At 48.0% G+C, this 12,559-nt stretch overlaps 1 protein-coding gene across 6 annotated transcripts in view; it reads right to left on the bottom strand.

Moving 5' to 3' along the window:
• The window catches only part of IQSEC2 (IQ motif and Sec7 domain ArfGEF 2), an 84,497-nt gene that overhangs the window by 10,630 nt on the left and 61,308 nt on the right, over positions 1-12,559 (bottom strand). For all 6 annotated transcript variants that reach the window (XM_064278319.1, XM_064278314.1, XM_023539349.2 and 3 more), the window contains 6 exons: positions 9,602-9,863; positions 8,380-8,781; positions 5,117-6,012; positions 3,581-3,742; positions 2,990-3,112; positions 1,841-2,007 (listed from right to left, as the gene is read on the bottom strand). In XM_064278319.1, coding sequence (XP_064134389.1) covers positions 1,841-2,007; positions 2,990-3,112; positions 3,581-3,742; positions 5,117-6,012; positions 8,380-8,781; positions 9,602-9,863 — 2,012 coding nt within the window. The remainder of the gene's footprint in view (positions 1-1,840; positions 2,008-2,989; positions 3,113-3,580; positions 3,743-5,116; positions 6,013-8,379; positions 8,782-9,601; positions 9,864-12,559) is intronic.

Genomic DNA, 12,559 nt, shown 5'->3' on the forward strand with positions numbered 1-12,559 from the left:
TACCCAGTGTTAGTAAGACTACATGGAAGTGGGCACGTATATTAGCATAACTATTCTGAAAGGTAATTTGACAAGAGCCTAAATATTGATACTCCGTGATTACTATTCTAGAAATCTGCCCTAAGGAAGTAATCAGAAATATGCTGATTAATATATGTACAGGATGTTCACTAAGTGTCATCAGGATAGGGAAATTTTGGAAACAACCTAAGTTCTAACAATAGAAGAACGGTTAAGTAAAATATAGTATATCCATTTAATAAAATAATATATAGTTATCAAAACTTGATATTTACCAAAAGATTTCAATGACATGAGAGAATTCTCGTGGCAAGTTAAGTGAGAAGAGCAGCTTAATAAATTGCATGTACAGCATGAGGAAAAAAGATAAGAAAATACATACTAATATTAACCAATTTTGGGTGATTAAAAGGAATTTTCTAATTTTCCAAAATCTCTGAAATGAGCATGTATTACTTTTGTTTGCTTATTTATTTAATACTGGGGGGATTAGTATATATATGTATGTATATATATACACACACACACAGAAAAATAATATGAATGAGCAAACAATGGCAGGACTCTAGAAGACAGCTCCAGATAGCCTCTGATCTAACTGCCCCCTCCCAAGTCTACCACGTTTCTCAACTCCTGATTGTCTGCTGAGTAAAACCCACTCACTCTCCTCTCTAGACCTCCTGCTAGGGTAAATGTTTTTTCCTTCGGAAATGTCACACCTCCTCGGACACACGCTAAAGGAACATCCTTCATCTCACTGCCTTTTTACCTTAGCTGCCAGAGAGCTTAAAGTCCATCAACTGTGCAAATCCCCCAATGGTCAGCAAATTTGTTTTGTCTTATTTTTCCCCCTCAAACTCTATTCCCTCTTCCATTTCTATTTAAAGAATTTAATATCTGTGCCATTTTTAGTAGGCTGCTCTTTGGAGAGAGGCAGGGCTTGACATCAATACAATAAACCAAGAAAAAGGATCAAAGTGATACCTTTTATCTGATATTCAAGGCCCTCAAATATTGCTTCCAACTGACCTTCTCAACCAGTTTACCCACCCTGCCTCAATTATTGTCTATACAACTTAACATTTCCCACTTCTGTGCCTTTATTATTCTTATGCTTACACTATCTCCTTCAAGGCCCACTTCAAAATACTGCTTCCTCCAGGGCTTTCCCTTCTTTGAGCTCTGACTGAACTTTTGGTCTCTCTGACATCACTGTGCACTTTCTGTCTTGTTAGTTATCTGGGTACAAGTCAGTCTCTCCCACAAACAGGAAGCTCTCTCAGGATAGGGACTATGACAGACTCCTCTCCATTGTCCTCAGCACTCATCATAGGACCTAGTACACAGTAGGCACTCGGTAAGTGTTGACTGGCTGGCTGGTTAGTTGAATGAATGAAGGAATGTATGTATGCATAAATGAGCCTTTATGGGCATAAATAAAGAAGAGAAGAAAAGAAGGAGTGAACGAATAAGCAGATGGGTGAATAAGTGAGTTAGTGAATTAGTGTGAGCTCTGTAAGAAGCCAAGACTTTTATCTGTCAGGTTCGCTGCTTTAACCCCAGAGCCTAGAATAGAGTCTGATATACAGCAGATGCTCAGTAAATATTCAGTGCATGAATGAGTAAATAGATAAATGAATATTTGAATAAGGCAAAATGAGCGCCCTGGGAACATCCAGTCTTGGCAGAAAGTGAAGCATCACAGGTTGATTTCCAGGGAGATGATTTGATCTCCCTCATCCTTCCCCTCCCCCACCACTTCCCTGCCCACTTTCCCTTCTGAGGAGGACAGGAAAAGCTGATAGGGAGGTCTGGTCACCTCTCAGGTTCTTGATGAAGTCATCTAGTTTCATCTTGCGTTCAGCCTTGACGCTGGGACTGTACATGTCGGTATTGAGGAGAATGATGGCAAAAGCAAGGATGAAGATGGTGTCTGGGTTCCGGAACTGGCGCACAAGGGCTGGGTTACACACACAGTACCGCTGGCTGCAGGGCAGAAGGGGCCAAGGCCAGGCTGAGGCACCAGCAACCTCTACCTATACACCATCCTCCCACTCTGGTACCACGAACCCTTTCCTTCAAGAAATACTCCCTAGTCCTTTGGATCTTCAGAGTTTCCCCCAAGACTAGCACATAAAAATCACAATCCCTATCTTTTACTAAGCTTTGCCGGGGGCTTTATGTACACTGTCTCATGTAATCCCATCACAATCTTGCAAAGGTAGCTATTAGCAGCCCCATTTTACAGATGAAGTGACTGGTGCTCAAAGTGGTGAGGTAACTTGCCAAAGATAATAGAGCTAGTAAATGGTGAAGCCAGGATGAAAACTCAGATCTTTCTGACTGCAAAACAAATCCTTCTCCCATAATGGGAAACAAGTTCTCATCAACTCTCTGTTTCTCCTCTAAATATTCCAAAGTGGTGAAGATCAGGATTTACATCCAGGTCTGTCTGACTCCCAAAGCATTTATAGTAGAGTATAATGGTTAAGTTCATGGATCATGGACTTGGACAGACTTGGAGTTCAAATCCTGGTTCCACCACTTACTCATTGTATGACTCTGGGCAAGTTACTGAAAACTTTCTAAACTTCAGGTTCCTCATCTGCAAAATGGGAGTAATAATAAAAGCACCTAAACTCATAGGGTTGTTGTGAGTATTCACTGAAATTATCATGTGGTGTGCCTAGCTCAGCACCTGATACACAATGAGTGCTCAACGAAATGTTAGCTGTTATTGCTGTTGTTGTTGTCATTTACTGAATGCCCATGTTCCAGATGCTAAGCCAGATACTTTATATACACTACCTCTGAGCCTCACAACTGCCTTACAACATAGGATTTATAATTTCTGTTTTATGGTGAGGATACTATGAGGTGACTTGTAAACACATACTACATTGCCTCCCCCCCCCGCCCCGCCCCCAAAGAAGAGAGGGGCAGCTTTAAGAGTACGAAGCAGGCATACCTGAAGGCTTCAATGAGTCGCTCCACTTTCTGGGCCTCACCCTGAACTCGAATATGGGATTGGAACTTCCGGAGTGCATCATCCAAATCCATGGAGGAGAAGTCCATCTCATCTACCACACAGCTGTGGAATAAAGGAGGGGGTGTGGCACTCTCAATTCCTCTGCAGAAAACCTCTGACCCATCCTGACCTGCTTGAATGGACAGACACCTCCACTGACAGACTTCTAAAATATGGACCCATGGCCCAAACAAGTACATAATGAGGATAGAATGTTTGAAATTGAATCCATCCTGGAAAATCCAGGAAGGACACATGGTTACCAAAGGTCCTTCCCATCAACCCACTCATGGCAGAGATGGGAAAATTGAGGCTCAAAGCAGGCCATAGGACACACATGCCTTGCCCAATGCCACACAGAAGACTTTACGGGGCCAGGAGAGATTAGACCTAATCCTTTGGGAGCAAGAAGGTCTCTTCATCCTGTTTTCAAAGTTTAACTGAGCAAAAGGGACAGGCTGCCCCCTTCCTCCCTCCTGCTCTCCTTTTCCAGGAATCCCTGGCCCTGCCTGCCCATCCTGAGGTTCTCACTCCAACACGTCTCTGTTGAACTGCTTCTGTCGGTTCCCTAGGAATTCCCCTATCATCTGCCGGCTCAGGCCTTTCCGCTCCAGGATGAAGTGAGCCACTCCCACTGGCGTGTCTGACAGGAAGCCCCGCTCAATCAGATACTGGATACCCTTCTCTGGCTTCCTGCAGAAAGAAGGGAGGTAGATGAGATGACTGTCTTTCTGGAGCTGTACCCTCTGTTTCATTTCTTGAACTATTTTTGGGCCCAATCATGGCCTCAGAGAACCAAGGTAATACAGAATTTGGTCTAATCCCTTCATGGTACAGATGAGGAAACTGAGGCCTAGGGAGAGGAAGCCACTTGCTCATTTCACAGAGCTTCAAAATTCCAAGGTCCTATTTTCAACCCAATTTCCTCCTTCACTGGAGCTATACCACAGTTAAAAGAAAATTAATATTTAATGACAGCCTGCTCTATTGCTCTATGCCAAAACCCACTATGCCAAGAGCTTTAATATTCACTGCAAGCCTGAGAGAAGGCCTGAGCTCCAGGCTAAGCCCCTCTCTCCAAGTCACAGAACCTCAGAGTAAGGAATAAATAAAGAGGTTACTTTGAGCTTTGTCCCATGTCCCATCCAGGCAGGTCTCACCAGCCTTTGTCAATGTTTGCATAGACAAGGTGTTCCCCACTTTCCAGAAATCTGGGTCTAGAGTGTACTAGTTCCCATTTTTGGAACCCCAGAAACTTAAAACCTCACAAGGTTAGAATTTGGAAGAGACTTTGGTGCTATAGGAGCCTCAGATCCATCACTTACTGGTTGTAATGACTCTGGGCAATTCCTTTTACTTCTCCAAGCCTCAGTTTCCTTATCTATAAAATAGGGACACTGCTACCCAAGTTATTATGAGAATTAAATATAGGTGGCAGTGTTTAATAGGCTATCAAAATGTAAAACATTGTTTTCTCATTATTTTCCAATCAAATGTCATATTCCCACCTTACTCCTAAGTACCTGGCACAAGACCAGGTGCCTAGAAAGAGCTCAGGCACAGTCACTGACTAGCCTGTCACTCCACCCCACCCCCTAATACCTCAAATATACATACCTTGCTATTTGACAGAAAAACTGAAGCCCAGGGAAGGAACATACCTTCCCCAGGGTTATACAGTGAGATTGGCCAAAATTAGATGAGAGGTCCAGGTTTTCTGTTTCCCAAACTAGGGCTCTTTCTACCCTATATTGCCTCTCCACTAATTAGGTGAGGTGGGGCAGACAAGGCTCGAAATTTTAAAGTGTGAACTGGGGCTAAGAGAGTGGGAACATCTTGCCCAATATCTCACAGCCTGTCAGTGGCAGTACTAGGACTAGAACCTAAGTGCTCTGGGGGTCTTTCTACTCTGCCAATCCTCTTCCCTGAACGGCTGGGAAGAAATACCATTCCACAAAATGATAGAATGGCAGAACCAAGATCCACTGCTTGGAGCTCAGTTCTGGGGGCCAAAGTGCCTATGGCAGGGTAGGGAAGAGTGAGAAGGCTAAAATGGAAACCACATACTTATTGAAGAGGTTGAGGCCGATTCTGTAGTGCCGCCTCTGTACCACATCGTTGTTGAAGGCTGGTGAGTCCCAGCTGTGCCTCGTCTCCCGCTGGTAAGTCTGCTTACAGAGGCCAGTGGCTGGAGGCTCCCGCAGGCTGTCCCGAGAAGAGGAGCCAGAGCTGCAGTTGATGGTCTCATTGGAATTGCTGGAGCTGTCAAGGCTCTCATTATCTCCACCATCAGAGTTCTCACCTGCTGCCTCACACTTCCCCAACCTCCGACCCCCAGGGACACCACTGGGCCCAGTGCCACTGTTGGGGGCTGGTGGCAGGGGCCCTGGAGGGGCTGGGGCTGGGCCCTCAGGGGCTGGGTAGTGTCGGTGTGGGATTGGGGCCCTGCCTGGTGGCCCCTTGTGCTTCAGGGTCCCATGGGGGCTGCAGCCATCAGCCTCATACACCAGCTGGCGGTGGACAGAGCCGCGATCTGAGCGGTCGCTCAGGTCCACGGAGCTGTCGCTAGGAGGCTCAATAGTAAGCAGGGGAAGGTGTGCAGCCCGCAGTCGGAAATCCCGGCACTCCAAGCACCCAGGACCCCTGCGAGTGCCTTCCTCACGGCCACCATCTTCCCGGGTCCCTGGAGGCACTGGTGGAGGAACTGGCGGGAGAGGGGCTGGTGCCCAGAACTCAGGCCGGCCCTGGGTTGGGGGCTCTGTGCTGGGCAGTCGCTCAGGGGATGGTGGGGGAACTGGTTCATCCAGGTAGAGGGGAAGGTCGCTGAAGGAGGTGGCTGAGCTATCCTCCTGCTGTTCTTTCGACTCCCGCTTCTCCAGTTGGGCTGACCCTGGCTCCTCAGACATGGGCCCTGATGGATGGCAGTTCAGGGCCTCATCGATGGATTCAGCCAGAGACTTTACCTGTTGTGGGGGGAGGGAGAAAAAGGAAGGAAAGACAAAGGGGAGTATGGTGGAAGGGTGGGAATGAAGAAGGGAGGGAAGGAAGAAGGAGGAATTTTCCTGGTGAGTTAGTCAATACAGGGATTCCCCTTCTCCCCCCACAGGTTCCCTGATGTCTATAACATAACTCTCAGGGAGCCATTGTGAGCTCACAGGAGCTGGAACTAATGCCTACAAGTTCCCTTCTCCGATACACTAATTCCTCCTTCATGTTCATGTGGACCCAAGCCAAATGCTACCTCCTCTCTGATTCAATCCACATTCCTGCCTCTGTCATCCCACAGGGTTGACAGCTTCCTCTGGGTTCCCGGAACTCTCTATCTGGTTCTGTCTCAGGAAAACTATAATATTTAGCCTTAAGAATCTGGACCATGTCTGGAAACTCTGCCTCCGTGTGATATCTAGCTTCCAAGATGGCCCCCAATAACCCTCACCTCCTGGTTTTCACATCTTTGTATACCACAGTGTACTAGCATTGGTCTGTGTGGCCTATAGCATATGGCAGAAGAGATGATGTGTCACTTTTGAGATTAGGTTATAAAAGACTGCAACTTCTGTCTCGGGTGCTCTCGCTTGTGCTCTCTTTCAGACCACTTGCTCAGGAGGAGGGGGTAGCCTCTATGGAGAGGCCCACGTGGCGAGGAACTGATGCTTCCTGCCAACAGCCAAGTGAGTGAACTTGGAAGCAGACCCATTGGCCTTAGTCAAGTCCTCAGGGATTGCAGTCCCAGCCTACATCTTGATTGCAACCTCATGAGAGACCCACTAGCCAAGCAAGCCACCTCTAGATTCCAGGCCCTCAGAAACTATATGAGATAATAAATGTTTGTTGTTTAAGCTCAGTTTTAAACTGATAAATTTTGAAGCAATGGATAAGTAACACATTTCCCCACCAGACTTGGATAGCACTGAGAGCTGGGACCAGGTTTATTCCTCTATACCTCACCAGACTGTGATTGCCCCCATTTCCCTGCTTGAGGGCTGAGTCCAGGCCTGGTTTCTCTCTTTTTAGCTCAGTTCAACACACTGCTTGACACAAAACAGATATTCAATTAAATGTTTACATTATGAATGAATGGATGAATGATATAGATCTTCCCTTCAATTCTTCTCTCCTTCCCTCCACCCTCTCTTCCTTCACTAGTTCCAATGAAGTATGCCCAGGCTGATGGCTGGGCCAGATCACAGAGATTAGAGCCCAGTGATTGTTTTTCTTATAAAGCTTCACTCATTCATTCACTCATTCAACAATTTCTACCAAGTGGCTCCTTGGTTTTAGGAAGGAAACTAACATGTACTTAGCAGCTACCATGTACTAAGTGCTTTCATATGTATTACCTAGTTGAAGTGAATTGTCAAAACAGTTTTAAAAATATCTATTTTATTGACTGTGTTTCAGTAAGGTTAAACAGTTTGTTCAAGGTCACACAGCTAGGAAATGGCAGAACTGGGATTCAAACCTGGGCAGATATGACCTCCTACCACCATCACTGCCTGTTATGTGCCCACCCTTCCATGCTTTTGCTAATGCAATGCCTATGCAAGCAACACCCTCTCAACTATTACCAACTTGCTAAATCTTATCTATCTGGTAAGACCCAGCTCCAATGCTGTTTTCTCAAAGAAGCCTTCTCAGGTCCTCCCGGAAGAAAATTTGTTCTCCCGTCCCTGGGTTTTCACAGTACTGTATGTGATTCTTTCTCAGGGCTCTGAGCACATACTACTTCAGGAGATAGTAATGTGTACATGTTTGCCACTTCCTACTGGACTGGGAGACCCTTGAGAACAGGGACTGTGGCCAGCTCACTTGTCCCCCCTCACAATGCCCAGTACAGAGCCTGGTACATGGTAGTGTGGTATAATGGAAAGAACGTGGGCTTTGGAATCAGACAGAGCTGGGTTCCAATCTAGTTTGGGGAAGTCACTTCACTTTTCAGAGCCTCATAGCCTCAGTCTCCTCCTCTATAAAATAGGGATAACAAGTCCTGTCTTGCAGATCTGTTATGAGGCATACACAGTACCTGGCACGTAGTAGGAACTCACTAGCTGTTAGTTAAGCCTTAATTTGATAGTGGAACAAGTTTCAAATAGTGAAGACTTTTCTTACTCGTTCTATACACCCAGATTCTTAATTTGGTTGTTTTAACTACATTTTTTGACTTGCAATTTTTCTCTCTTAATTTTCACAGCCCTCACTCACATTGTAGCTATTTGTTTTTATTAAATGCTTGTTGTGCAACTTCTTTCAGTTTGGAGTATAGGTAAAAAGTAAAAGGAGTAGCTACAGCATGGATATGAGGAAGAAAGGCCCATTTCAGGGATCCTGACCTGTTTGGAGAAGGAGTCCTCCAGCTCTGTGATGTCATTAGAAAATTCTCCAGATGTGGTGACAGAGCTTCCACCACCATCAATGCCCCCACCACAGGAGCCTCCATATGAGAGCCCTCGTTCAAGCCGGTGGCTCCGGGCACCAGCCATGGCACCCTCGTCCAGCGAGGCAGGCTTGCCCTCGAAGTACGCGGGGTTCTGTGCCTTCTCATACTCCTCAAAGGAGAATTGCATCCTCATGTTAGAAAGGATGATGCGGCGGGACATGCGGCTCTCAGAAGCTGAACTGCGTAGTCGCTCAAAATTCTTGTTCATGCGATACTGGCGGAAGGCTGTCTGGATGGTCCTGGCAGCCCTACGGCTCAGGAAGGAGCCCCCATACTTCCTCTCCAGCATTTCCACCTGTCAGGGGAGGTTCAAGGGAAACAAGGTGAGAAATGCACTACAGACTCATCTCCCTGGGCTCTCAAGCACATCCACACAAGTCACTGCTAACTGCTAAGAGTTGCCTGAATGTGCCCAGCTGTGCTCTCACAGTGCTGTGTTCTACCTTTAATCAGAGATAGCACCTGTCACGTGATATTGGCTAATGTTTCTCCTCTTTTAAATTACAAGATGTACATGTCATTATTAAAAAAAAAGAAAGAAATACATAGAGAAACCAAAAAGGAAAGAAAGGAAGAAATAGAGAGCAAGAAGGAGGAAGAGAGAGAGGGAGGGAGAGAAGAGAGGGAAAGAGGGAGGAAAGAAAGAAAAGAAGGAGGGGGGAGGGAGGGAAGGAAGATTGACTCACTTAAAGTCCCATTACCTAGGCGTAGCCACAATTAACATTTTGGTATATGTCCTTCCAGTTTTTTTTTTCTACACATAATATTTTTTTTTTCTCTCTCTCTTTAGTATCTCACTGTTCTGAAATTGTCAAGTTATGTATATGCTTCCTCCATTAGACTGAGTTTTTTGAGGACAGGGTCCAGGTCTCATCTTTCTATCTCCAGTGCTAGCAATAAATGTTTGCTGACTGAATATAAGAGTCAGTGGACATGTGGTGAATAAGTTAGTGAGTCCCCAGTAGGGTGAAGAGTCCTGGAGCCAGTCTTCTCCAGTTCCAGCCTCACTATCCCTCCCTGGATACCACCCTGAAATGCCACATCCAAATCCCTCCCTTGGCTCTCTATTGCACCCCCACCCCCCACTCCCAGCCAGAGAGCCACCTCTTCAGCACCTTCTTGTCCTGCAGGTCTGTGGAGAGTTCATAGCTGTCCGATAGGGCCTTGGAGCGCTTTATCTCCTCCTCCTCTTGCTTCCTCAGGGCGACGCTGGCTGGCTGGAGGCGTGCCCGCTGAGCCCAGGGAAGGCCCACCCCAACAGGGGGGCCCCCCATGTGGCTACTGGTGGGGGGCATCTGGCTCAGTCTGTAGGGGGGTTGACTCCCAGGACTATCAACCGCTGTGCTCAGGTCACTGCCTGGGGCATCACCCTCCACACTGTGGGGATGAGATAAGATGAGCCAGGATATGGGAATAGCACAGGGGCCTGCTGGGCCCAGACTGAGAGTGGTTGTACTATATCCCTCCCCTCAGCCTATCCACTCCAACTTCTTCACGGATACGGGAACCTCAATGCTTAAAGGCCAAAGAGGAGTCCAGCCCCTCAAACTGTCTCCTCACTGCCCTCGCAGTTCCTTCTGTTCAGGCCCCCTTGCCTTCACAGCCCAATCCTCATTCCCCTACAGTCCTGTTCCCTCACAGCTCCATCCTCAAACCCCTTCTCCCTACCTTACAGACTTCCTCCCCTTACAGTTCCATCCTCTTAGACTCTTTTCCCTCAAGGCTCTGTCTTCTCACAGTCTTGTCCCCAGTCCTACTCCCAGCCACTTCCCCTCACAGCCTTATCCCCACACCAGTTTCCTCCCAGCCCCTCAAGCTCCTTTTTCTAATAATCCTGTCTCCTAAGAGCTCCATCCTCACCTTCTTCCCCTGACAGACCAATTCCCTTATAGCCCCACCCCCAGACCCCCTTTCCTTACAGTTCCATCCCTTCATGGCCCTGAGGGAACAGTGTGCTGTGGTTTCCCTCCCACCACTATTCCCAGCACCACCCCCTCTCAGTCCTGTCCCCAGGTACCACAGGCCCATTCCTGTATCCTGCCCATCCAGGCTCTCCTACCCTCCCCTGCCCAGACCTGCCCCCTGCAGCTCCACCCCTGCCCTCAGCTGCCTGGACTACTGGCTGGCCAGTTCCCAGGGTTCCCTGACTGTGGTGGGGGGGGGGAGGGGGGAGGGCTGGCTCAGTGACAGTAGAAGGCTCCTCCCATCGAGCATCCTCACAGGTAAAGAGCTGCCCTGAGGGGCAGCTTCCTTTTTTTCCTCATGGCCTCCTCTCTTCAGCTGAGGAAGAGGGGCAGGGGCCTCCAGGCCCAAGAGTAGCAGGAACTGGGCACCAGGTCTTGCCCGTCCTGATTACTCAGAGCTGTTGTTCCGCCGGAACCTGCTCCCATGGTGCTATGGCAACCAGGCTGCCAGGGAACCCAGGTGGTGACAAAGCCCTGGCGTCGTGAGCCGAGCCAGGCATGGTAAGGAACCAAAGAGGCGAGAAAAAAGGGGAGGGTTTGGAAGGGGAGGAATAGACAGGTGAGGCATGGAGGGGGTGGTGGGGGAAATGGGTGTGGCTGGGGTCCAGTGATAGGTAATGCTGGGGCCCCGAGAGTGACTGGTTTTGGGGGCACAGGGTTGGGGGGCTCTTGGCTGGTGAAAGGGTTAAGAGGCCACCCCCAGCCCTACTTTGCAGAGGCCAGGGTGCAGGGTATGGGCAAGCTGCGGTGGGTGTGGGGGGTTCCCTACCAGTGCAGGAGCTTGAACTACAGCAGGCCTGCCAACCTTGCAGAAGAGCACTGCAGTCATTACATGGTGGCCACGAGGCCAGGTTCTGGGAGTGGTGGGGAGGCTGCATCCACAAGGCTGCTTGGCCCCCACTCTGGTGGCAACTCCCACCCACTGCTTATCCTCTACCCTCCAAAGTGCTAGTTTGCAGCACTGCCAGGAACAGGGCAGAAACAGACTGGGGGGACTGCCTTCCACCCCAAATACTCTCTCCTCCTGGGCCTCAGGGGCCCTGATGTCACCCTCCAGGGGACAGACCGAGCCCAGCCCACCCTAGGCATCTAAGATGCTCCTCTCCTCCCCCTTAGGACTGTAGGATCCCACCCACCAACCTCTTAAACCTCTACCCTCCCAGCACACAGCTTGAGCCTTATTATAATCATGAACCATCCACAGCTCCCACTGCTCACAGAGATAGCCCAAGTTCCTTATTCTGGCATTTGAGGCTTTTCCAAAATATAATGGCTAATACTTACAGTGCACTTAGTATGTTCATGTACCATTCTTATCACTTGACATTCAATAACTAGTTTAATCTTCAACCAACTCCATGGGGTAGGTATTATTTATCTTTATCTTACATACAAGGAAACTGAGGTTCAGAGAGGTTGAGTAACATATCTATGGTCACACAGCTATTAATGATAGACCCAGGATTCAAATTCAGGCAGTCTGACTCCAGAGCCCACATTTTTTTTTCGTGTGTGTGCTTTAAGTGAAAGTTTACAAATCAAGTCAGTCTCTCATACAAAAATTTATATACACCTTGCTATGTACACTTAGTTGCTCTCCCCCTAATAAGACAGCACACTCCTCTCTACGCTATATCCCCCGTGTCCATTCAGCCAGCTTCTGTCCCCCTCTGCCTTCTCATCTTCCCTCCAAATGGGAGCTGCCCACATAGTCTCATGTGTCTACTTGAGCCAAGAAGCTCACTCCTCACCAGTATCATTTTCTATCTTATAGTCCAGTCCAATCCCTGTCTGAAGAGTGGGCTTTAGGAATGGTTCCAGTCTTGGGCTAACAGAAGGTCTGGGGACCATGACCTCCGGGGTCCTTCTAGTCTCAGTCAGGTCATTAAGTCTGGTCTTTTTTTTTACAAGAATTTGAGGTCTGCATCCCACTGCTCTCCTGCTCCATCGGGGATTCTCTGTTGTGTTCCCTGTCAGGGCAGTCCTCGGTTGTAGCTGGGCACCATCTAGTTCTTCTGGTCTCAGGCTGAAGTAGTCTCTGATTTATGTGGCCCTTTCTGTTTTTTTGTTCTGTCTCTTGGGCTCATAATTACCTTGTGTCTTTGGTGT

This window comes from Loxodonta africana, chromosome X (assembly GCF_030014295.1).
Source record: "Loxodonta africana isolate mLoxAfr1 chromosome X, mLoxAfr1.hap2, whole genome shotgun sequence".
Classification (NCBI taxonomy): domain Eukaryota; kingdom Metazoa; phylum Chordata; class Mammalia; order Proboscidea; family Elephantidae; genus Loxodonta; species Loxodonta africana.